Genomic DNA, 26,666 nt, shown 5'->3' with positions numbered 1-26,666 from the left:
CATCAATCAAGTCCAGCAAAGCAATGGCCTCTCCCAGGCCATGGCTTTAAGAGCAGCAGAAGCAGCTGGGATAGGAGGAGTCCACAAGTAATAATAGCAATAATAAATTTAGAAGTTATATGAATCTGTTGCTGTATTTTGTGCATTGTGACTTGCTGTTATTTTTAATGATTATAGTTTAGTAATGATTACATTGTACATCGTTGAGAATAAATTCCTGTTTATCGGCTTGTATGTTGAGAATTTATTTTATTGTGTACTATCATATGCTAATGGATTATTGAACATTCTTTTAATATAAAGTCTTTTGACTTATTTTCATTGGATGGGATTGTTAGATGATTGATTTCTGCGGCATATTCCCGTGTTTCTCATGCTTGCCAACCCCCTCGCGTACAGCAACGCAGAAAGGCGGTATACAAACTAAAAGTGAAAACGAAATGAAAACCCTGCGCTCCCCGCGGCCACCCAAGTGTTTCTGGGATTCCCGCTGTATACACCGGAACCCTGAGAGGAAATCCTAGGGAGTTTCCACCAGAGAAAGAATCACGTCACTCTCAGGCCCTTCCCCTTTTCCCTGCCTGTATTTACCCACGCAGCCCGTGCACATGGCTCCTTCCCTTCTCTGATTGGTCAGGGCTCCCGGGTCTGCCGCGGCGTCTCCAATGGCGGTGCTGTCCACGCGCCGAGGCCCGCCAAGCGGTTGGCCGCGGCGCCCCGATCACGCCGCCTGACGCCAGGGGCTGTCACGGGCGCAGCCAATCAGGCGAGAGGGCCTGTGGAGGGAGGCTGAGGCGAAACTGCCCGTTCCTTCCTCGTCTGCCTTCCCCCTCAGAGGGTTGAGGCGCCGGCGCCGGCGGTGTCCGTCGTCGTCGTCCGTGCAGGGGGGCCTGAGGCGCGTCATGGCGGCCGAGGAGTCGTCGTCGTCTGTGGTGAAGGCGCAGCTGGCCTTGTCTCTGTCGGAAGCGGCGGCGGGCGGCTACAGCGGCGGCGAGACCGTGTCCGGGCGGGTGGTGCTGGAGGCGGCGGCGCCGCTTCCCCTCCGCGCCCTCCGCCTCGAGGCTACCGGGCGCGCCAGGGCCGCTTGGGGCGAGGGAGCCGCCGCTGTGGCCGCCGCCGCCGCTTCTCCCTCAGCGGCAGCAGGAGGGGGTCCGGGGGCCCGGCTGGAGGCGGAGGTGCCCTACTTGGACGTCCGGCAGCACCTGCTCGGGCAGGACCCGCGCCCGGCAGGTGAGAAGGAGGCAGGAAGTGGCCCATGGCGTGGGGAGGGGAGGCTTGGCTTGGTCGGGGTCTTGGGCTGCGAGGGGTCGCTTGGAGGGGGCCAGAAGGGAGAGAACAACGTATCAGGGGTGCCAACCTGAATAATATGTTGGGGTGGGCAGGTAAGCCCCGCCCCACATAATCTATCAGAGCAGCATTTGAATGGTAATGCCCATCAACCTGGGGGGCTGTCCCCTCAAATAGATTATGGGGGTGTGTGGAGTGACGTCGGCCCATAGGGGGTTGCCTCCTATGGAACAGATCTATTGTCTGATTTTGTTCAGAATATTAATAATGTTGGCTCACTGCAAGTTGGTGTTTGTTTGTTATTGTTTTTATTTTAAGGCATGCTTAATTTCTCGCATTCCTAAGCAGTTTGCGTGAAGTTTACATAAGGTCCAGTGGATCCAGTGTGGTGTGAGGGAAGGTTCAGGTTCAAATCCCCTCTTGGTCAGGAAGCTCAGTGGGTGAACTTGGGGAAGTTGCTCTTGCAGCCTAACTAATCCACCTCACAGGGTTGGGAGGAAAAGATGGGGTGCAAGCCTTGAGCTGCTTGGAGGAAAGGTGGGGTATAAATATATGTAAATGAAACCAGGGGTCACACGGTGTAGGAGGGGCTGGGATGAGGTTGGGGGCTGCAAGTGGTAGCTTTTTAAAAAACCATGAGTACTGAGTGAAACATTACTCATTAATTTCACTGCGTGCACTTATGTAAAACTTAAGTATTTTTTCCCAACTCTCTTGGGTGCCAAGATCAGCAGAGGGTTGTTCCTCTGCCCTCAGAAACTTGGAGAGGGAACATTATCTGTGGCAGCCCCTAAATTGTGGGAGATCCCTCGCCAAGGAAGTGTGCCATGCACCTTCATTATACAGCTGTTGTGCTCACATCCTCCTTGTGGGTTTCATAGAAGCATCTGATTGGCCATTGCAGAAAACAGTATGCTGGACTAGATGAACCTTTGATCAGATACAAGAGGGCACTTGCAGGGGCGCCGACTTATAAAAAATATTGGGGGGGCCCATACTGGGGTCCTGCCGCTGGTTCGCTCGGGTAGCCGGGAGAACGCAGTTCGAGGTGGCGGTGTTGGGGAGAGACCCTCGCTCAGGGCGCCACTAGACTTGGCGGCCGGCGGCCTATCTGGGGGGTTTTGGAGCGTATTTCGGCGGAGCGATTGGGGAGGAGGGGGCTTGTTGCCGGATTCTTCAGCTGAGCCGGAGATCCGCTGCTGGGGGTCCCTGGGCCGAGTTGTGAGCACGGCCTGCTGAAGGGAGATCCAGCCGATTGCGCGACGGGGACGGCCGGGGCTCTCCGGCTAGGGCGCGCGGCTGGCTGGCTGGTGAGGGAGCAGGTGGGGAGGAGGCGGGGGTCCTCACTCTCTTAGGAAACGCACCCGCGCGCCCGATTGCCACGAAGTCCGAAGGGTGCGTGTGTGGAATTAAAAAGCAAAAACGAGATACAGGCAGGGCAGGCAAAGAGTTTTCTGCAAGAGGATGGAGGGCAGGTTGAAGAGAAAATCACTCAGGATGAGACAGTCAAATCAGCCATGATAAAATGGGCTCAGGATATTGGGTATAACATCATGTTTGAGGACTGGGAAAGGTTATGGACCACCGGAATGAAATTCACGGCATGTAATGCCTTGAAGGAAAATATTATGAAAATGATTTATAGGTGGTACATGACCCCAGTCAAGCTTGCAAAAATATATCACCTGTCTGATAATAAATGTTGGAAATGTAAGGAGGCTGAAGGGACATTCTTTCACCTCTGGTGGACTTGTCCAAAAGTGAAGACCTTCTGGGAAATGATCTATAATGAGTTAAAAAAGGTATTTAAGTATACCTTTCCCAAGAAACCAGAGGCCTTCCTCTTGGGCATTGTTGGCCAGAAAGTGTTAAAGAAGGATAGAACTTTCTTTATGTATGCAACTACAGCAGCAAGAATACTTATCGCAAAATATTGGAAGACACAAGATTTGCCCACACTGGAAGAGTGGCAGACGCAATTGATGGACTACATGGAACTGGCTGAAATGACTGGCAGAATCCGAGATTTGGGAGAAGAAACAACGGAAGAGGACTGGAAAAAATTTAAGGACTATTTACAAAAACAATATAAGTTGTATGAATGTTAAAAATTTACACGATTCGGAAACTATAGCTTCAGCAATTAGATTTGGGAAACAGGAAATTATATTTTAAGTAAGAAAAGGTCAAAATCTAAGGTAATACTATGTTTAATTTAAGATATAAGTAACTGATGAAAAGTATGTTAAATTTAGAGGTATAGTATTTGAAAAGTACAAAATAAGGTACGAAACAAGGTAATAATTTGCTGATATCTTTATTATAAAGAATGCAGGGTAAGGGAGATGCGAGGAAGTCCAGTTAGTTATATAAAAAATGTGTTGAATGGTTGGTTTTCTTTTCTTCTTTTTCTTTTTTTCTTTTTCTTGTTCTTTTACTTTTTTCTTCAGTGTATGTTTCTAACTTTGTATTTGAAAACTTAATAAAATATTTATATATATATAAAAAAGAGAGAAAATCCTTTCGCTTTTCTGGGGCGCAGGGAAGTCTCAAAGCCGGAGGTTGGGGAAGGGACCCCCTTTGCTCTGCCCTCTTCTCCCGTCTTAGATTTGCATGGGGGTCCCCGCCCGAGCTTGCCTGGCCACCGGGCCACACAAGGGCCGCGCTCTACGCGGCACACCTTGCTAGCCGCGCAGCTGTCCTCCGCGGCTGCGGAGCGGCCCTGCGCCGGTGCCCAGCCCCTCTGGGCGCCCGCTGCGCTGCCAATGACAAGCGGGCGACGTCGCGGGCGGGGAAGGCGTCGCTTTCTTTCCCGATCCTGCATCCTCCCAGTCTTCCAGCCCTTTTTTGGGTTGGAAGCTCGTCTCGTTCGCCCTTCTCCTTTCTTCACCCTGCGCGCAATTTTCCTCCCTCGTCTCCCTCCTCATTTCTCCTTCCTTCCTTCCTTCCTGACTGACTGACGGGCTTGGGCTCGGGCTCGGGCTCCGGGTCGGGGTCGGGCTCGGGCAGCCACAGCGTCGGCGGTGTTGGCGATCGGCGGCGCGGGGGGGTGGCCCTCCCGGGGGAGCCGGCGCTGCTCAATGGGGTTGCCAAGGAGACAGGCCGGCCGCCCCCTCCCCCGGCCCGGCGCCCCCCGCCGCGCCGGTGCCCGTTATCGAGCTGGTGCGCGCCGGGTGCCCTATAAAAGCCGCGGACGCGCCCACCGCCGCCCGAGATTATTGGGGGGGCTGAGCCCCCCCAAACGAATTTTTGAGAGGGCTCGGGCCCCCTCAAGCCCCATGGAGTCGGCGCCTATGGGCACTTGTGTTATTATTCCATGCTTACTGGAAAAGGTGTTTGCCAACCCTAAATAGAGATGACAGAGATTTAATTTGGAATGTTCTGCATGCAAAGCAGATGCAGTATTGTTGAGGTATAGCTCCTCTCCTTTATAAGAACACAGGAAGCTGCACTATGCAAAGTCAGACCATTAGGCCAGGAAGGAGGATTGCGTGATAGTTTCTAAGTTTCTTAACTTGAGTGGTTTATCAATTTTTTAAAAATTTAAAAATATAAGCAAAAAATCATAACCAATTTTAAACAACAATTATCAGCTCATGCACACACAAGCCAGCATAAATACAGCAGCATAAAATCAATTTAATAGTGACATGAAGCAGAAATATCCAGTAAAACCATGCCACTCAAATTCTCAGAATGACTTACAACCGGAACTAAAACATTTTTTTAAAAAACGATAAAGCAGATCAACAGTGAAGCATACATACGAAAGCAGCAAAATCTAAAAGTGGCAAAGTTAAAAAGAAATCTAGAGCTGAAACAGATGTAAAAGGCCTGCCAAAATAAACTGAATGAGTAAAGACCAGTGGCTGAGGTTTGTGTAGTTGGGGATGAATTATAGGGGCACCCTGTATTAAGACTGCAGTTGGAAGGAAGGTGTGGCGTTAAGAGGGAAGGGGACTTAAGTGCAGATTATGGGGAAGGCTGAGAGAGTTGTATGTATATTTAAATAATTTACATGCCTTTCCTTTCTGTCAAAAGGTCCCCTAACATTCCTAACAATGATAAAACAAGATTTAAAATAATGACAACATTATAAAACATAATCATGCAGCAGTAGCAATAAAACCAATTGGCCAGTATTTACTTTGAAGTCCCTTTTGAAGTAAAGTTTTCACTTCCCTCCAGAAGGTGACAGTGACTGAGCCATTTGGAACAGAAACAAACATGTGCACACAAAATTTCATATGCCATGATCTAAAACACAATGGCTAGACATCTTTCATCTGATCCTAATGTTAAAGTAGTGTTCAAAATATTGAGTGTTGCTATAAAACCAAAAAGTAAACCCAGCCCTAGCACTTACTATACAATTTTCCATTTGAGGGTTTCCTTCAATGTGTAGGAAATCTGTTCTGCTCATGGAGAGATATTGCTCAGTGTCATTCTTTTTATATCTACATATATTAGCCAATAATAGAACAGGATTCCATCAGACAAAACTCCTCAATATGAATATTTGTGTATGAGAAACTTCACCTGTTGAATCTCAACCTGTTACTCAGCTCTTAAAAGCACCTGAACCATGCCAGAAAGAAGTTGGCAATTTTAGTTCTGGGCCATCATGTGAAATAACACTTGAGAAGATGTTTCTAATAATTGCTTTCCTCCTCCACACTGAAAAACTACATAGTTGTTTGGAATAGGGAGATAGACAGGCCAAGGGCAAGAGTATGACTTACTGGCACAGGTGTGAAGGAAGTTAGCAAGGGACTACTCACAAGGGTTTGGTTATGGATGACTTCTACTTTTAGGCTGTGTTCCTAGTGGCAATTCTTTCTGTTAGAACTAGGGTTGGACACATCTCCCTGCAGCTGTGAAGTTTACAGTAGCTTGGTGTTAAGTTACTGCAGAAGATCGAAGAAAGAATTTTCTTCATCCACCTCGGACACTTAAGAAAAAATGTTGTGGTAATTGGTGTTCTGCTTCTAGATAAAAACAGTTCAGTACAGTATCTCAGCGTATTTCCTTTCTCATTTCAAAGCAATATGAAAAATAGGCTTGTGCAGTTTGTGATCCACCCAGATGCACATAGTGCACCTTTTTTTACCCACCCCGCCCCCCTGGTGTTGTGTAGCCAGCAAAAAGCAAAGGGAGAGGAGATTTATTAAGTCTTGGTGGGTTGCCATACTTGGCTGGTAGGCAACATTCACAATCATGCTGATGATGTAAGAAAGAGTCAAAATTAAATCAAGAAGAAAAATTATCCATAGATTAAAAATCTGTCTATTTAATATCATTCACTGGTAGTGGAAACCACCACAGATGACAGTAAATTTCCCCATTATATTAATAAGACTTAATTATGCAAAGTGCTTTAAAGTTTTTGCTGTGTGTGTGATAACTGCTAATACAATCTGAGAGGGGGATTCCTGAAACCAGACTGCTTGACCTTGAAACAAACTGCATGAACTCAGTGGGAGGAAGGGCAGTCACTAAGTGGTAGAGCATTTTCTTTACATGTAGAAGATCCCAGGTTCACTTTCCAGGCAGACCTGGGAAAGAACCCAAAACCCTAGAGAGCTGCTGCCAGTCAGTGTAGACAATACTAAGCTAGATAGACCATTGGTTTGACTTGGTATGAGGCAGCTGCCCATATTCCTAACCTTGATTACTTTTCATTTCTTTTGAAAACCACCCAGATTCATTTGCGACCCACTGACTGAATAAGGAGCCAGACAAAGTTGGTTTGGCTGAAGTAAAGACCACTTTATTAAGCTTAAATGCAACAAACCAGATGATTATCTGCAGAAGGAAACCCCTATAGGTGCAGGAATAAACTGAACCTGCAGCTAATAAGACAAACCACCCTGCCTAGGCAAATGGGCGATCAGATCCCAGCCTAGCAAAGTGACGCAGGGCCCTTTGCAGCTCAGGACTGGTGTCGCTTCAGCAGCAAGGTCTGGGCTGGCACGTGACGGGCTCCATTTGCCCTCTGCGCCCCCATGGTGTGTGCACTCCCTAAGCACCATGAGAACACACGCCGCCACTGTGAATGACCCCACACCCCAAGATCATGTATTTCAGCCTGATTTCCAGGTTAACCTTCCAGGTCCCATTAATGCCCCTGGGGTTTCCCCTGACAGTACCACACCAACCTTGGCAGAATATCAAACCAAACAAGCCTAACGACAGGCCAATGCTGCCTGATGAACAGGAGGCCTACGTCCTTGCCACCTAAGTGAATTAGCAAGACTTGGGGAGAGTCCCAGATCAGTCCACAATTGAATAAACTTCACAGCAGCTGATCTCACTGCATGCTATGGTAGCCTAGTGGTTGGACTTTCGCACACCAGCTCAGTCCCAGCTGAGACAAGTTTATTTTTCCTCTGGCAGTGGATATGCAGGGAAGTATTCGGGGGGGGGGCTCCTCCCCTTCCAGCAGGCAGCTTTGAGCTGTGGAATGGAAACCCTACATGAATTGAGATTTTATTGTACTGGTTCCTCTGAACATGATATGACGTTGAGACTGAGTGGATTGGTTAGATTCTTCACACAATGAAGCTGAGATAGAGCTGAGACTTGAACCTCAGTCTTACAAATCCAGTTCTCTGTTTACTGGCCTGTGCTGGAGTTTTGGGGGCATGAGTACTGAGGGCTAGCCCCACTTAAGTACTTGGGCATGCCCAAGACCTGTTTGAGCCTTTAGAGAACATTCTGGTGGTGGTTATGATGTTCCTTGAAGTATCATCCTGCTCAGTCGCTTGAATTTCTTGCCAGTTCACTCTACAACACTGTTTTCAGGCAAATCCATCTCTGTTTAATTAGAATAGTGTTGATTCTACTAGCTGTAATCAAAGGGCAGAAGTAATTGTGCCTAAATGTCTAGATCAGTCACAAGAGTTGATCAACTTGCTTTCAGCACAAAGCTACTTTGGGCAACACCTTATCATACCAGTCAAAGGACAGATTCTTAAAGTATGTGGGAAGAGGAAGTGCTTGGCTGGGCACATGTGATGTACATCCTTTAGTTACGTTGTTCACCATTGATTCAGAGGAAGGTTCAGACGAATCTTCCGGTTGTTTCTTGAAGCAATTTGTAATCAATTTCCTCTGTGTGGAACAGTTAATTACATGTCTTGTTGGTTTTTAGTGTGGTCATTAAGATTCTTCAACAGACAGGTATGCTGCTGTGCTGTGCACAGCCTACCTTGGGCTTATACTGATTGCTTTAGTTCAAAAAGACTAGAAAGGGGCTTTCTTGTTTAGGTACTTCCTGTGATGGCACTGCAGTTGGGAAGGCAATCGAAGAAGTGCATCATGCTAAAATTGCTTTTGTGAAATCCACTGGATTTCTTTCACAAGTTTTAAAAGACTGGCCTTCCCCACCAGTGAGGAAGTGGGAATCTGACAAGAATTTGAGACCAAACTGTAGCAAACGGTTACACTATTCTGTAACCCTGGCTCTTCCACAGGCTGTTACACAACACGTGCAAGTTTCTGCTGTAGCAACAGGCCTAGCCAGTGAACATGGTTTCAGATCCTGTCTAGTAATACTGAGTTAGATAGACTAATGGTCTGACTCAGTAAAGGCGGCTTCCTTTGTTCCTAAAGAATGAAATGCATAGGATTGTAATGTGGGAGCATTGCACCCAGACAGCATCACAAACCATGATGTTGTTGTATTGGTGCAATACAATAGGCTGGACAGTGTGGTGTGGTAGGAATTTATTCACACTGTTCAGTTTTGTGCAGTTAGTGGTGTGAGTGTGACAACACTTAATATTGAACATGATTCTTAAGTTTAAATGCTACATTACAATGGCTCTTACTTACACTTTGTAAATATGTGTACCTCATAAACACTAAATTTTTATTTTTCATGACAGTAGTAAACACTATCTTCTCTGTCCTTTCTTCTTACTTTCTTCTATTACAAAGTTGTTTAGCTGTTCACTCATTAACAAAAGCATTATTCCCATATATTTCTTAGGTTGGAGACAGGCAATAGTTTCAAATGTGATTCACAAGAGAGAGCACTGCTTGTAGCATGCACCCACATATCACATTTGCTTCTGGTAATCAAGTGTTTGTATTGCTTGTATAAGGGGAGACAGTGGGATGCAAGAAAGTGAATTCTAACCCAAGCCATTTTGCGTCCTTTAGCAAGTTCTACAGTAGCTCTTGGTCATAGATGAAGCACAATAGGAGTCCTCTTCAAAGTGGCACCTAAGTAATAGGTAAAGGTAAAGGGACCCCTGACCGTTGGGTCCAGTTGCGGATAACTCTGGGGTTGCGGCACTCATCTCGCTTTACTGGCCGAGGGAGCTGGCGTACACCTTCCAGGTCATGGGACCAGCATGACTAAGCCGCTTCTGGCGAAACCAGAGCAGCGCACGGAAACGCCGTTTACCTTCCCGCCGGAGCGGTACCTATTTATCTACTTGCACTTTGGTGTGCTTTTGAACTGCTAGGTTAGCAGGAGCTGAGCAACGGGAACTCACCGCGTCACAGGGATTTGAACCGCCAACCTTCCGATCAGCAAGCCCTAGGCTCTGTGGTTTAGACCACAGCACCACCCGCATCCCCTAAGTAATAGATTGCCTTAATTCTGCAGTTTGTGTGTTCAAAATCATTATGATCTATAATTTTTTCAAAAAGTGGGAGGAAAAAGCCAACCACGTGTCTTCTTTTCCCTGTAGGTGATGAGGGCTTAATCCTGTTAGAAGCCGGAAAACATGAATACCCTTTCAGCTTTCAACTCCCCCAGCAGTAAGTGATGTAGCATAATTTGACATATTGGTTTTTATTGTTTTCTTGAAAACTATCTAGGGACACCTCAGAAATAACAGAAATATATATATATAGATTATACTTGGTGATCCAAATTCTGTCCATATATTGATTTTGTTTGGTTTGTATCTTTTTAGAGTTTAAAGAAAGTGCTTTATTCACCAGTAGTTGAGAACTGTAGAGCCTTGGGAGTGAGAATTTAGGCTTTAGTACTCTCCTGCCCTTTTCCCTATTAAATGAATCAAGCAGGATGACCTGATGCAAGCAATTGAGATGGGGCAGAGGTAAAATGCAACATAAGATACAAATGTGCCTCTTGCAGTACTGTTTTATCTTGCACTCACGGGCTGAAACAAATTGTGATGGAGGAGGATATGAGAAGGCAGCAGGTCAATGTAAGCAGCTTAATTTTTGCAGTTGGTAAAGCTGAAGCAGTTGAATAGCATTGATAGAGAGTTTTGTGAAACTGTAAATACTGTTTGTATGGGAATTGGGTAACCTTTGGCCCTCCAGATGCTGTTGGATTCCAGTTTCAGTCACCCCTGATCTTTAGCCATGCTGGCTGGGGCTGATACGAGTCCAACATCATCTGGAGGGCTCAAGTCTCCATCCCTGGGCTAGGGCATAAAGAGAAATGTGTTCTCTTTATAAGGAGAGGGGACAGAAAAATGTGGATAGTAAGATGGTGGATGACCTAGGGAGAGAGAAGGTTATTCCTGTAGATATTTTTCTCCCTGACAGCAGAAGCTTCTTTATCCCATGCCTTCAGCAGGCAACACCTGTGCCTTTCATCACAATCATGAAGCCAAAAAAGTATGGTTGAACAGTTGACCAGTCAAAAAACAGTTGATCAACAGACCAATCAAATAATGGTCAAGTGTGTTTTAAAGAGATAACTTCTTAGAAGAAAGATAACAGCTCTACAGTGTAAAGCTAACCGCTAAATCTGCTGGCTGGGAGAATTAAGATGTGTCAAAGACCCCTCTCTGGCATCCTGGGAAGGTGGCAGTGCATGTCTGCCTCAGAGGCCAGTGGAAAAACACCACTAGTGTAAATTATCACTGGTAGTGTGTTACCAGGTGAGGCCCTGAAACAGGACATTCTGGGGTGGGGCAGAGGCTGGATCAACCACCCTTTTAATTCTCCAAAAGAATTGTACTCACCCACTTAATTCCTCCCCTCCTTGGTTTAGAAGGAATGTTTCATAAAATGGGCAAAACAAGAAAAGTGTGTGTGCGCGCGTGTGTGTGTGTGCGCGTGTATGCATGCATGTATAGACCATAGCTGTCAACTTTCAGATTTGAAAATAAGGGATCAGCAGCCTCACCTGTCCCGGGGACAGTCTACGGGATATCTAACAATCCGGGGAAGCAGCGGGAAATGGCGCTGGAATAAGGGAATTTCCCACAAAAAAAGGGGGAGGTTGACAGCTATGGTATAGACAGACAGACATGTACTACACTGACTGGCACAAGCATGCAAGACTTTGGAGTTGGGTGATCCATCCCTTCGCTTTCCACCCACCATCCCACTTAGAATTGATCTGCCCATTGTCAAATGGTTTGATGTATATTCTAATTACAAAATTATTATAGTGGTACAATGAAATTAACTTTTACCAGTATTTACAACTTTTAAGAAATTGATTTCTGGCAATGTTAGATTAGTTCTGTAGAAATGTGAATGATTCGCTGAGCAGTTAAGCCATATTCAGATATTTACTTGTTCATATGATGAGAACAGGGACACACTTGCTGGCCCTGAACCATCCATTATGTCCTTGGCTGTATATTGAGAATCTAGGCATGTAGACACCTTATGCAATTCAGAATCCTGAATGAAAGGTGATTTAAATAACATTGGGAGACTATACTTATAGAGCAGTTTCCCTGCTTTTTCCTCTAGCACATGGATGCATCTAGCACATAGGAAATGGGGATGGGATGCAACAGCTGGACTAAACAGGATTTATTTTGTTGGCTTTTGTCCTGTACACCAGACTTGACGTACAAAATTATCCAAAATAATGCAATTAAAACAATGATGTTTCCATCAATGGCTGTTTGTGTTACTGCTTAAAGAAACCTTCAGTTGCAGCAGGTTGTCAGAGGAAGTTTTCTGCAATTCTTGTCTCTGCCCCCTGACTACTGCACAGCTAGGAGGCAAACAGTCCTCTCCTGTGTTTGCAAACAAATGAACCTATAGGGAAATGATACAAGTAAACTGCCACCCAAACAATAGCAATATTGTGCTCATTGATTTTTTTTATCCACCTGTTGGTCAAATAGGTGGTAAATACACTGGCATGCCAATCCTGTTACAAAGTATTTTGATGACGCCTAAGATGTGCAGGAAGCTCAAATGCTGCTTGGCATAGTTTTGCTCATTCACAGGCCCATATAATGCATACAGTCAATCTTAAAACTGTTTTGTCATGCCCTAGCTTCTCTTAAACATGCCTGCTTGGTTTATGTTGCTTATACCATGGCATTCTAGCAAGAAGGTGGTTGACCATGCATTTGTTAAGTCTACCTCTGAGAAAGGTGCCAAACTTGTAAATGGGTATTTTGTTTTGTGTCCAGACCTTTAGCAACCTCTTTCACGGGCAAATATGGCAACATCCAGTACTGTGTGAAAGCAACCCTGGAAAGGCCAATGGTCCCTGATCAAACTGTGAAGAGAGAGTTCCAGGTTATCAGCCACATAGATGTCAATTCACCCGTTCTACTGGTAAGAGCAGATCTAGCTGTTCTATACGTGCTATTAACCCTCAGCTATAACCAGGTCTGTGATATTTTGGTCTGTAACTTTGCTGACTTTTCAAATGCATGTAAGCTCCCTTCTAAGCTTCCTCTATAAATAGATAGCCTTTAGGCTGCATGGATTGCCAACAGTTTTTTGTTGCTGTTTAATACCATTGATTACATCCCTGATGGCACAGCTGTTTCTGCCAAAAGTTGGGGCAGGATTGACATGCATTAATAACAATAACACAAAGCCTAAAGTACTTTATATCAGAGTAGCTACATTTATATGGCTGCAAAGACTGACACTCTCTCAGTAATACTAGGCTATAAGTGGAACCAGAATAAAAAATATTGTAGTGTGAAGTACACTACGGCTGTTCCGGATTCCAGCCACTCTGTTCCATCCCGCCACCCCACCCCCTGGTTTTCTGTTTCCTCAACAGCCAGCCAGTCACTCATATGTATTTGTTAGAAACCATTGGTCATCACAAAAATAACGTGTAAAAGTATATTTTGGCACAGGTGGTCCCCAGCTGGTCAACATTCCACTGAGCACACTCACTCCTCATTGGGCTGTTTTGGGTTTTTCCCATACGCTCCTGGGGTTTTTTCCCCCTAAAGTTGTTTCGTACTTCTGCAAATTTTCCAGCTGCTTGTTGGGTGGTGGTGCTGTTGTGGCTATGCAAGCAATAGTATTTGCAGCCTGAATATCAGAGATAGAGGGAATGATAGAACAAGCATTATAGTGAACTATTTATCATTTCTACCCTGTGATTTAAGCTCTGGTTTTCATCCTATACATCCTTCCATTTTGCATTTCTTTTTTCAGCATTACGTGTATAGATGCAGCTGTCTCAGATCTTCTGTTATTAATATTATGGATTTACTCACATTTAAAGCATTGGGCTTCTCATGATCAGTGGAATTATTACAGAATATAAGATCAGTCTAAAGTAACAGAATGGAAGTGGGCTGAATTCCCATTCCATCTAAACATAAAATGAGATCTTCCCTTCTTATTATGGGACCTAAGATCTAATAACTGCTTGCCTAAATCTGATTCTGTGATTTCTGCTGCTCAGGAAATGCTGGAACCATTTTATCTTCTCATCATAATGCTAATGTAGCAAGTATTCTGTGCTCTTGGTATTCAGCATTGGTTTTCCCCTGCAGCTTTTGCTTCTTGTTAGATTGATGGTTAGGACTGGATGTATTATTTGCCCATTGTGTAAAGGAGAGGTGGAGAACTTGTGACTCTCAAGGCATTGTTAGATTCCTACTACCATCACCCTCAGCCAGAATGGACCAATAACCAGGAATGATGGGAGTTGTACTTGAAGGGTCACATGTTCCCCACCCCTTATAATAAAGTATAACATTCTTGCTGAATACAAATCAGGTTCAATGATTAGAAACTATGCAAGATTTAAAGGTGAATAGCCTTGTCTCCTCCTCTCTGTATTTTTTGATATGCCATATCTGCCACTGTACCATCAGTGTATATATACCTGCCTGCCCAGCTCTCTTCTCTTTTCCCCCTGCACCTTTTATTTGAACAAGCCTTTGCTAATGCTTACATGAGAACTTGCTCAGCCAGAATATGGGAAGCATTCAAGTGTTACTAAAGTGCCTTACTCACCAAATAACCATTTCATTTGGCATAGCTTTCAAACTCCATACAAAAGCAGTTTTCAGTCTGTTTTCCCTTATAACAACTTCAGCTTTTGCAGCAAAGAGTTCACCTTACACCCTTACCTATGATTCAATCTGAGAGCAAGGAAAATGTTTGTTTGTTTGTTTACAAATATATATATATTACAGTGGTACCTCGGGTTAGAGACGCTTCAGGTTACAGACCAGAAATAGTACCTTGGGTTAAGAATTTTGCTTCAGGATTAGAACAGAAATCATGTGGCGGCAGCGGGAGACCCCATTAGCTAAAGCGGTACCTCAGCTTAAGAACGGACCTCCAGAACATATTAAGTTCTTAACCCGAGGTACCACTATCTATCTATCTATATATAAAAGCACCTGAAAATTTGAAAAACAAAGCACAGAGGATCCACTGATTCTCAGTCCAGTAGCCTTCAATTGGCACAAAATAAATAACATTTACAGGGCTCTTTGCAATACAAAGCAGCAAGCTTCTGAAGAAAAGGTATTGACTTGATGGTTGGCATGCATTTGATCAGCACTGAACTAAGAGATCCACTCTCTGTGCACGCACACCCACACATACACACACCCACAGAGACAGAGGGGGAGAGTTTTTAAAGGGTTGCAGTCACACTTGTAAATTACTCTGAGTCATTCTGGAAGAAATTTCCTAGTTGTCAGTAGTTACCAGGTAATATAAAAATGAAAAGCCTACAATTGTTCATGGCATTTAGTATCGCTTAAATGATATATGGATCCAATTTTGAATTTTGTTCTTCACACTTCAGTGGATGGCTGAACCAAAATCCAGTGGGTTATTTTTATGTATAAAGTAGGTTAAGTATAACCTTGTTTCCAGAAGTGTGTATATTTTTACATGAATGTCTGGTCCAAGGGACCCAAAGGTCAATTTTCAACGTCCTCAAGGCTTGGTTGTTCCAGTGAGTTTGGCTAGGAGTCTGATGTTCCTAATCAATGTGTCATACCACAAACTACTCCTGTAATGCTTTTCTCTTTCAAAATTAGCTTGCCTTCCAGCAGGGAGCTGCTGTTTGAGAAACACAGGTCCAAAAACCTCCTTGGTCATATAGAACTAACTGTCATATTATTTGGATCCTGCATAATATTGACTGGAAATTCTACCTGTCCGCCCCCCCCCCCCCCGAATGACTTAATGGAGTATGAGCCAGTTCTGTACCCTTTAACTTTATTCGGTGTAATAACTTATTTTAGTGAAATCAGTTTTTACAGCTTATGAAATGTCAGACCAGCAGGAAAGGCAGACTTGAGTTAGCATTAAGGAAGATCTGATAACAGAAGCCATGCAAAGGAATAGATTGCTAAGGGAATCTTCCTTTATGGAAGGTCACTCACAAGTTTGAGTGGTGGGGGAGGGGCTTGAACTAAAATACCCATGAGGTTCTTTCTGAATCTGACATTTGCTTGGCTTTGTGCTTCTTAAAATTCATTCCTGTTACACAATAATTATGCACTTGTTTTGTCTGTAAAATATGTACTGCTGTTCTGGTACAGTAGTTCGAAATGGCCCAGAGAGAGGTAGATGAAAGCCAATGGAGCTGTAGCTCAACCTCCTGCTGTTGCTGTTAAGTCTATAGCAAGTACAGTTCACTGTAGCAAATGCAGTTCACTGTACTATGTCTCTGGTCATTCTCTCTCTTGTGTAGGATGCCTTCAGTTTGCTTGAACTTTCATGTTAGTTTTCTTAAGTTAGCCTAGTAGGGCTTAGCATAGGTGATGTTAATATTACCTCAAGTAACTCTCCGAACCTTGTTGGCTGCATATTTTCATTACTTCAATGTTAATTTAAAATGTTAGTCACACTTGTTTTCTGATGTGTAGTTAATTCAGCCTTGTAACATAACTTGCCAAATACTGTAACTGCTTTACCCAGCTGAATAGGTTGTGCAGTTTGTTTGGTTTTGTTTCTCAAGTCTAAACTAACATTTGAACTTCCATGCATTATTATGAAATGGTAATATAAACCAGTTGAGACTGCTCACTAAAACAATATCCTCTTTGGCCAAAGCACCAGTGTGCCTCCTCTTGTTGGCAACAGCCTCTGGGCATTGAAAAAAGAGTTTTGCGGGCAGGGCTTTTTCCCCGAGCAGCTTCCCATTAGGTGTACCTTAGAAAATCACATACACAAACCCACTTATGGTAACACAAAACACAAAATCCACTCACATATAAGGATGCTAGAGTATTTGAAATTAATCCAGTCATCTCTGTGTTGTGTGTTATATCTATGATTGCTTCCCATATTTATTCCTGCTTGATAAGTCTGGTAACAATGAAACAATAAAAAGTCGAATGACTTTGGTTAACTTTCAAGTGGGGTCATTTTTCTTTCTATAAAGTATTAATTGATTGCTGTCCCTTTTGACCACCCCATTCTAACATTTGTAAGAATGTGAACAAAAATGAACTTGCATTTTGCAGCATAGCATAAGGTAGTAGTTCATAAAATTGTGTAAACTGGACTGGTTGTGTGCCATATGATTCTTAGTAGGCTTGAGTTCTAAATCAATTCCTGAGGGATTCAGTAACCTTCCGTTTCAAAATTAACCACTGTCTACAGAGACTCCTTTATGCATTTTCTCATTTGGGTCCATTTAGATGGAGGAAAGCATGTCATCCCATTAAAATAAAATAATATGCTGTTGAGGGTTGGCAGAAGCTTTATCCCTTCCCACCATAGAGAATAGAGGGAGATGCATTTTCTGCCTCTGCTGCCTCTGCTTCACACCTCTGTCTGTGCCTGCTGAGTGAAGAAATCTTACATATGCATGGTCTCAGTGGATCACTCTCACATTGTGTTGCTCCAAACAAATAAATATTTAGGATCCATTATAACAACAAGAGAGTAGTATTACACAGTGACTTGGTACTTTGCACATGTGGCCACTAATGTCATTTAAATAATAGTAATTGATATGAACATCTGGATAGTAAATTTGAATTGCTAACCTGGGATGCCTAGTTACTGCAGCAGAGAGCAATGAGACTGCAGTGATTGCCAAAAGTGTGTATATGCAGAGATGCCATGTGGAATAAAAATGGGAAGGGGACATGTCTTCTCCAAAAAGAATTACACTCACTTTGGAGCTGTCTGAGAGAATGCAAATCCTGTTTGCCTCATATGGAGCAGTAACCTGTTAAAGTGGATTGTGGTGTGCCACATGGGTAGAGCTATCTGCTTTGCCTTACTTGCCATGTGATGGCTACTGCCAAAGCTAATGCCATTGTGCGTCTCGCCTTAACTTACCTCACTTATCTCAAGCTGCACATTTCTGCACAGACTTTTGTGGGTTGAATATGTTATATTGGTTTAATTATATTGAGCTGTATGTAGCTTGCTCAGAGACCACATGGGTAAAGGACAAACTATAAATGCCTGTAAATAAACAAACTCTTAATTGGTGAGTCAAGCACAGGTGAATTGCTGGTACATGTGGGTTTGAAACCACTATTCTTTTAATGATTTTTTATTCTTTTTTACAGAGCCCTGTAAGACGAAGCCAGGAAAAGATGATTGGATGCTGGTTTTTCACTTCTGGCCCAGTTTCCCTCAGTGCCAAAATAGAGAGGAAAGGCTATTGTAATGGCAAGTATACCTTCTTCTATAAGACTGAAACTGGATATTAGGTTGATAAATACCAAGTCCCACCCCTCTGTCAAGATCCTATTATCCCAAATTCCTATTGGGGGTAGAATTTTCTTGGAAGTGTTGACAAGTGGGATGGAAGGGCTCAAGCATTTCCACATCAGCTGGTTTTCTTAAAAAAAAAATATCTCCACTCTGCAGCTCTCACTCTGTTCTGCTGTTTTCAGAGCCAGAGTTAGGAAAAAAGTGATTTAGATGGTCTGGGATGAGGGCACTCGCAGAGTAGAATTCATGGGCAGAGGAACAGCTAAGGACCTCCCCTCCCCAATCCTCCTGTTCTCCTTTGCAGGTCAAAATAAAAAAATTCCTTCCTGTAGCACCTTAAAGACCAACTAAGTTAGTTCTTGGTATAAGCTTTCGTGTGTATCTGAAGAAGTGTGCATGCACACGAAAGCTTATACCAAGAACTAACTTAGTTGGTCTTTAAGGTGCTACAGGAAGGAATTTTTTTATTTTGACTATGGCAGACCAACACGGCTACCTATCTGTAACTGGATCCTTTGCACGTGTCCTTCTGCTTCTATATTAGTGTTGGAATGCCATGTTTTCCCCATAACATCAATGCCCTATCTAAAAAGCCTCAGGTTTTGTCGCTTTAAGAGGGAAAAGGTTAAGTAGAAAGCCAAATAAATGATTATTAAAATCATTGTAGATACGTATACAAATGTAGGACTATTCATGGTGCTTGTTGCCACAATAAACATAGGAAGTTTTTTTCTAAACATTATAAACTCGCAACAGAAGGAAGAAAAATAATTTGCATCATGTGATGAATGAAGTTCTTTGTCACTCAAGTACATCATAATGTTTGGTAATTAATTCGTTCTTTGTGAAATTATTTCTTTCTTTTTTAGGTGAAGCAATACCAATTTATGCAGAAATTGAGAATTGTTCCTCTCGCTTAATTGTTCCAAAAGCTGCTATTTTCCAAACACAGACTTATCTGGCTAGTGGGAAAACGAAAACTTTTCGGCAGATGGTCGCCAATGTGCGAGGAAACCATGTTGCTTCTGGGAGCACGGATACCTGGAATGGGAAAACTTTGAAAATTCCACCTGTCACCCCTTCTATCCTTGACTGCTGTATTATCAGAGTTGAATATTCCTTAGCTGTAAGTGTGGCTTTTCACCATTTAATTTAAGGTTTGAAGACACTATTACTGTAACTAAACAGACTTAAATTCAGGCATACTTACCTTTTACTTATCTTCCTAAGCATTGCTTGCTCCTTCAGAGAGTTTGAATTGTTCTGTATGTCCAAAAGTAGTAGGCTAACATTTTGCTGCTGGAATTTTAAGGGGTTAAGAGTCCACAACTGAAGTGGTTGAGATGGTGTTAAAATGGCTGGAAGGTAATGTTGAAAGTAGGAAACAAAGCCAAATTCCTGAAACAGGGTAGATGTATATGAATAACAGCACAGTTATATGTGCTTTACCCCCAAATAGGGATAAAGGAAGAATCCTGCAAGCGTAGTTTCCAAAGTGAACACATCTGACCTCATCCACCCAAACCAATGTGCAGATCAGATAAGGAGTCCATTTCAGAAGCTGCACATGGCTGGATTTGTAGATATCTTGTAGCTCTCCATAGGTATGAGGTGGCCTGAGGGCTGCCTCCCTCTTTTCTAGATATTTTATTATTGTCATCATGATTTCTTAAATTTGCATACCGCCCTACATGCATAGATCTCAGGGTGGTTCACAATAAAATTACTACAGGCAACAGCTGGCAGCCAGTGGTGTCTGGCCAGGATCGGTGTAATATGCTCAAACTGTCTTGCCCCTGTGAGCAACCTGGCCACTGTATTCTGCACTAGCTGAAGTTTCTAAAACATCTTCAGAGGCAGCCCTAGGTATCATGCAGTGCAAAAATCTTACCTAGAGGTTACCAGAGCATAGACAATAGTAGGCTATTCCAGATAGGGGCACAGCTGAGCCACCAGCCACCTGAGCCTCGTGTCAGCAAAGGATGCAGAAGTACCCCCAAGCTGCATAGCCGCTCCTTCAGAGGGTGTGTAACCCCTTCAAGAAGCCCTGTGCACTGCTTAGCTGCTAGTCTAGGTGCTTGGAAGAAGCTTTTTAAAACAACTGGAGTGAAGACAGGCAATCCTCAGGTCACCTCATACATATGAAGAACTTTAACCACCTTGTGTAACTTGTAAACAGCATTTACCCCTCCCTTTAAAAAAGAAAAAGAAATCTGTGAATTTCTTCTAAAACTATGTGGGACTAGGATGGGGCAGATTGTAGTTTCAGCCTTTGCAGGATTGGTGCAACCCTAATCCAAAACTGTTGGGTTTATGGAAAATTTCTGATCTTGCCTTTGGATACATTTGTAGTGCTAGGTTTGGCTCCTCTCTGACAGATTCTGTGAAGTTGTGTCTCTCTCTCATCACAGGTGTACATTCATATTCCTGGTGCTAAAAAGTTGATGCTTGAGCTGCCTCTAGTGATTGGCACAATTCCATGTACTGCATTTTCCACTAGAAACTCCAGCCTTGCCAGCCAGTTCAGCATGGATATGAGCTGGTTGGCACTATCAATGCCAGAACATCCAGAAGGTACAATTTTGGGTTATGAGATTGGTGTCTGTATTATTCTGGCTGGGTTGTTGTTGTTTTTCTTGCAGTAGCAGGAGCTGCTATATACATTGCAAAAATAAATTGTGAAGCTCTCATGAAGTGAACTAGAGCCAATGTAAAAAGTCATAGATAGTTCCAGAGGCAGGGCAGGGGGACATGCAAGTGCTTATTTATTCTTTTAACCCACCTAGAAACATACTTTACCCTTTGGGGGGGCCCTCCATTCACCACCACCCCCCGTGCTTCCACTGTAGTAAATTGACAGTTGGGCTTGAACTGGGAAGGTTTTTGTCAACTTAAACCAGAGATGGTAAAACATGTGGCCCTCCAGATGTTGCTGGACTCCCAACTCCCATCAGCCCCAGCCAGCAAGGCCAATTATCAGGGATGATGGGAGTTTCAGTCCAGTAGCAACTGGAAGGACATAGGTTCCCCATTCCTGCCTTAGGCCAGCTGATGTTTTGTCAGATGAGTATGAGAAGAAAATGCCATGCTGGGAAAGGAAGAAATACAAGTACATTAAGTAATAATAAATCATGAAATCCCTCTGGTTTGTCACAAGTATATCATTGAAACAGAAAGTAATACCTGTATTCGTATTCCAGTGCTTCTTAAGTGATTCATCATTTACACTAAAATCTCATTTGTGTTGTTGGTCATCAGCCATCATAGAGTAGGGCTTAGGAGAAGATTCATCTGCAGAAGAGAACCATGGAAGTAGTAGCTAATGTATGTTTTAAAAAATACTTTCTTTTGCTAGCACCGCCCAATTATGCCGATATTGTGTCAGAGGAAGAGTTCTCAAGACATGTCACTGCTTATCCACAACTACTTGACTGCAATGAAGAGCTATGCTGCCCTATGTTGGCCTACATTCAGGAGTTCCGGTTTCAGCCCCCACCCCTCTATTCAGAGGTAAAGCAAGATCCCCGAGTGCAACTTCTGTCTCAGTCTACCAAAAAAAGTTTATATTAACTTCAGAATCCCAAGCACTAAAGTGTATTTATTTTCTCTGCAGATTGACCCACATCCTACTGAGGTAGAAGACAGACAGCCAGTTTCAATAATGGCTTAAAGATGATTGAGAAAGCTGCATCTTGATCAGATGGAATATCTTGATTTTGTTTTCTACAGCCTAAAAGTTTTTTTTTAAGCAAGTTATTGCTTAAAGGTATCAAGGCAACTGAAACGTTAAGATGGACTACACCTTGCCTCTTTGAGGAGAGGCAAGAGATGGAAGAAAGTATTGTTGTTTAGCTGGCAAAGAAGAAACCATGAGGTCAGATTACCAGGAAAGTGGCCCCTATCTTACCTGGAGCAACTGAAAAATATCTAAGAAGTGACAAAATTTAGAAACTGGTGCATATAGTGCAAAAATCATGCTGCGGATATTTTCAAGAGCAGCCAAACCACATAACAAAAAGGCTGCACCGAGGAGATACAGTTGTTTTATCTGCATGACTAAATTATCCTGAGAAGGGACATAAAAATAAGAGTAAGCTTCTAAAAAGCACTCCTTTAGTTTACAAGGGCTTCTGCTTGACAATCTCAGTACCCAAGCAAGAAAATCTGAGGTCCTGACTACTCAGCATCAAAAATAAGAATGTATTAATTTAAAGAAAGAAAGAAATGTCAGATGGACACCTATCAAGTAGTGGTCTTAAAATGCATATTACTTTATAGGGAATATTAATATATAGCAAGAGTTATGAAGGTGCCAGCTCTTTTTAATTACGAATGGCAGACATTTATTTCAGTGGTGAGGCTGGAGTTTTGTTGCTGCACTTCAAGTTTCTGTTTTGTTTTGTTAAGGGACATACAGTTAAGTTTTCTACAACTCTCCAGAACTGTTCCCCCCCCCCTGCATCTTTACCAATGGGACAAAATCTGGCAAGGGCAGCCAAATACTACACCAGTCCTTAAATTCAGCAACTTGAGCCACTGCCACTAGAGCAATTATAGGTTGGGTGTTTTAGCACTCTGCAAGAGTGTCTATAAAGAATGAAGAAAGGAGTAGCTATGATTTCCAATAATGAATTACTGTGTTTAAAAGCCTTTTTTTAAAAAAATCTACCTCTGTTTTGGATATGAGAGCTGAGACCAAAAAGCGTAATTCTGCAGTTGGATCTGCCCCTGTTAAATTTCCAGTTTGATAGTCATTTCTCTATGAATTTTGGGGGTTGGGAGAGAGGTTCTTGGAGAATCATTATTTAGTAGGGCAGTTCTCCTTAAAAGCAACATGAGAACCTTTATCAGTGCACGTGTTTATGTACAGCAATCTGGCTCACTTATCAGGGAATTGTTCTTTGCTTTCTTCAGAATTGGGCTGTGTCTTTACTATGGTGCAATATAACTTGAGTTGTTCCTCAGGTCATTTAGAATAGTGAATATTGCTGCTAAGCATAAAGTCTTATATTAGGGGTGCCTCATAGATTGAAGGAAATCCTGTATAGTATGTACATTATCTTTTTAAGCAGATATACTGCGTGGATTTATTATGTTTGCAATGAGTAAAAAGAAAGTAGTTCTAAGGGGGGGGGGTTTCTTACCTTTTATATGATAGTGCATGCACCTGTATGATGCCGCCCCGCCTTCTCCCTTCAGATCACCTTTCCTATCAAGCCTTTGGTATAGCCCCCTTGGGCCTATGCCCAACAGTGCATATACATTTCCCTGTTTCCCACTACATTCACTTCTCTTCTTCTCTTCCTGTCTCCTTCATCAAATTATGGATTGCAAGCTGCTTGGGCAGGGACTTGACCTCTTGTACACTGCAAAGCACCATACCTTAATGACCCTGTATGAACAACAAATAACTTTGAAGCAGTCACCATCTTAAGGAAAAAAGCAGTGCCTCTAAGATGACTTCTGCATCTTTAAAAATAGTTTTTAACAGGTATAAGAAAATTAAGCTGCGGCCTGATTTAATTGGGGTCACCACTTCTAAACAATTTACAGTAACAGAATAATAAGCATTGAAGCTTTCACACACACACACACACACATATGTGTTAAGGGCCCTGAAATCTGCATTACTGACTTCCTCTAATATTTGTGTTTTCTTGCTGAGTGGGTATTTCTACTAGTGATGGGGTCTGTTAGCAGTTTGTGGGGAGGCCAGAAGTACATTTTTGTTAGAATTGTATTCATGGAGGCTGTTAGAATTCATTTTGATGGAGGCTTGTCAGGCCTAGCTATTGGGGAGGGGAGAATTAGGAGAAGGGAGCAAAAATGATTGATTATGGAGAGAAACGGCAGTGAAACCCTATATTCTTAATATGAGCACACCAAGAAGAAAAGGCAGTGGATCCCTCCCATTATTGTGGAGTGGATAAAAGTCTTACTTGCTCAAAGAGCTTCATTAGTAAGCAGAGTGGAGGCTGGATTGCAGCCAAAGGTGGCAGAGATTTCTCCTGACTTGTGTGCAATGCCTCTTGAGAGTTTATATGTGTGTGCTTATTACTGCCTGTTGCACTGTTGCTTACAAGTTGCCAAACAAGGTGAAATTTAAACAACATGAAGGGAAGAAGAATCCATGGTGCAATATAGGGACTATTTGCTACGAGTCAGCAAATGACTAACTAGTCAAAAAAGTGAGGTGGGACCTCTAAAGCCAAACTATATTTCACATGGAGCAGCCAGTTAGTTCTTTAGAGTCTATCTTTCCCTCCCCTCAGCCAGGTGAATTTCTTCCTCTTTTCAAGCTTATCTGATACTAGCAAAATGCCAGTGTTTGCAGTGGATGGAGTGTTTCTGGAAAGGCAACTTTGCAAATGAAAAGAAAAATCATTTGTAGGGGTCTAGTGTGCCCCAGGCACTTGCATCCTTCTTGTGAGAGTTGAGTTGTCTAGTGCTGGAGATAGAGATCGTTGCAACATTGTTTCCAGGCAGAGCAGCTGGCATCCTACCCAACCCAAAAATATCAACAAGTAGTTTGCATTGTGAGAGGAAGTAAGGGGAATGGACTTTAGGGTGGCTTAGCCTGTGCCATGATGTTCCCAACCACTTGGTGTCAAACCTGCTGGGTTCTACTGCTTGGGCACATTAGAGTAACAGTTTGGCAAAACTGACTTCTAGACGTATTTATTCATTAATTATCTGACGTGAGGAGCTAGAAATGCCTAATGTTTTATGCTTGTTCAGATGAGATGAGAATGTGACCCTTTGCCCATTTGCTGTGTTTATGTATCAGAAAGAAAAAGAAGCTTGAACCAAAATTGCATTGCAACTTATTCTTAAAAAAAATAATACACTTGTCTTAAAATCCAATCCTGCGTGGTATCCCAGATGCCTTTTTTATGGGATACCTGCTTTTTTAAAAAAATGCAGGATTTCATCTGATGAGAACTAAATTAAGTCTCTTAACTCCTATTTATTACTTGAATAGCAATACCATGGCTGTATAGCATGCATGTCTTGGGAGGACTAAAACAATGGTTATTAGGTGCTTGCAACGACTTGACTGTAATACCAATAAGAGCTGGTTGTTGGTATCATTCTTGTCATACAACAGAAGAGCATGCATCAGTACAAAGAATGACAATGCTGCTCTTTTGTTTTCAATCTTGGGATCACTCCTGGGTTACTTGCAAATAAACTGTAAATGTGGCCTTAAGTAGTATGTGAGCGGGGGCGGGAGAGTCTTCAGAAGCATGCTGTATCTTTATAAGGCTCTGGTTTGAAACTGAAAAAGCAAAGCTCTGCCTCCTGTACTTAAGGCAGAATTTGCTCCTTAATAATGTATGTTGCATAATGATGAATTCAATAATGCAGGCGTTTGTGTTTTTGTGTTTTCTCAGCTACTGTAAAACCAGGTTAAAAGCCAAGCAAAAAAAAAAAATCACCCTGAAAAATGATTGTACTTTATATTAAAGTTTGAACCCTATGGGTTCTGTTTCTTAATAAAAGCACAAAAAGCACCTGTTTGTCTTGATTGTGTTGGGGGGGTTGTAAATAATAATAATAATAATCATAATCATAATCATAATCATAATCATAATTAATAATAATAATAAATTTTATTTATACCCCGCCCTCCTCAGCCAAGGCCAGGCTCAGGGCGGCTAACAACCAATAATAAAAACAAGTTGAATGAATACAACTTAAAAACAAGATTAAAATACAACATTAAAAATTAAAATGCAGCCTCATCACAGGAGAAGGAAAGGAAAAAAGAAAGAGGGGGAGGGAATCAAATTGACTCCAAGCCAAAGGCCAGGCGGAACAACTCTGTCTAACAGGCCCTGCGGAAAGAAATCAGATCCTGCAGGGCCCTGGTCTCATGAGACAGAGCGTTCCACCAGGCTGGAGCCAGTGTTGAAAAAGCCCTGGCTCTGGTTGAGGCTAATCTAACTTCCTTAGGGCCCAGGACCTCTAGGGTGTTGCTATATATGTAGATCATAGTGCAGTGTTAAGCTGCTCTTGGCCTTTAAGGTAAGGTAAAAGGTAAATGACTCCTGGACAGTTAAGTCCAGTCAAAGGTGACGGGGGTGTGGCGCTCATCTTTCTTCAGGCCAAGGGAGCCAGCGTTTGTCTACAGACAGCTTTCCAGGTCATGTGGGCAGCATGACTAAACCGCTTCTGGCACAACGGGACACTGTGACGGAAACCAGAGCGCATGGAAATGCTGTTTACCTTCCCACAGCAGTGGTACCTATTTATCTACTAGAACTGGTATGCTTTTGAACTGCTAGGTTGGCAGAAGCTGGGACAGAGCACCGGGAGATCATCCCATTGTACAAATTCAAACTGCCGACCTTCCAATCAGCAAACCCGAAAGGCACAGTGGTTTAGACCACAGCACTGGTTTAGACCACAGCACCACCCATGACTTGACTTGTAAAGCCTTTCAGCACAAGGGTACATGAAGTCTTTCTCCACATGTGCCAATCTGAGCATCATCATTAGAGTCTGTTCTC

General features: G+C 43.0%; 1 protein-coding gene across 1 annotated transcript; it reads left to right on the top strand.

Annotated features, from left to right (window-relative positions):
* The first annotated feature begins 792 nt into the window (after nt 1-792).
* On the top strand, nt 793-25,667 carry ARRDC4 (arrestin domain containing 4). The gene is made up of 8 exons (XM_081171311.1): nt 793-1,230; nt 9,990-10,059; nt 12,663-12,810; nt 18,006-18,108; nt 19,023-19,279; nt 20,565-20,727; nt 21,509-21,663; nt 21,767-25,667. The coding sequence occupies exons 1-8, from the start codon at nt 903-905 to the stop codon at nt 21,821-21,823; spliced, it is 1,281 nt and encodes a 426-aa protein (XP_081027437.1). The 5' UTR covers nt 793-902; the 3' UTR covers nt 21,824-25,667.
* Nucleotides 25,668-26,666: the final 999 nt, after the last annotated feature.

The sequence above is a fragment of the Podarcis bocagei genome, assembly GCF_964188305.1.
Source record: "Podarcis bocagei genome assembly, chromosome: 14".
Classification (NCBI taxonomy): Eukaryota; Metazoa; Chordata; class Lepidosauria; order Squamata; family Lacertidae; genus Podarcis; species Podarcis bocagei.
Note: the sequence above shows the minus strand (reverse complement) of the source record. Positions and strands in the feature narration are given on the sequence as shown.

Excerpts from the sequence above, each read along its gene's own strand:
- ARRDC4 (XM_081171311.1), top strand. The coding sequence starts at position 903 with ATGGCGGCCGAGGAGTCGTCGTCGTCTGTGGTGAAGGCGCAGCTGGCC. Across the intron at positions 12,811-18,005 it reads TCAATTCACCCGTTCTACTG|AGCCCTGTAAGACGAAGCCA; the intron begins GTAAGAGCAGAT and ends TCTTTTTTACAG. Across the intron at positions 20,728-21,508 it reads AATGCCAGAACATCCAGAAG|CACCGCCCAATTATGCCGAT; the intron begins GTACAATTTTGG and ends TTCTTTTGCTAG.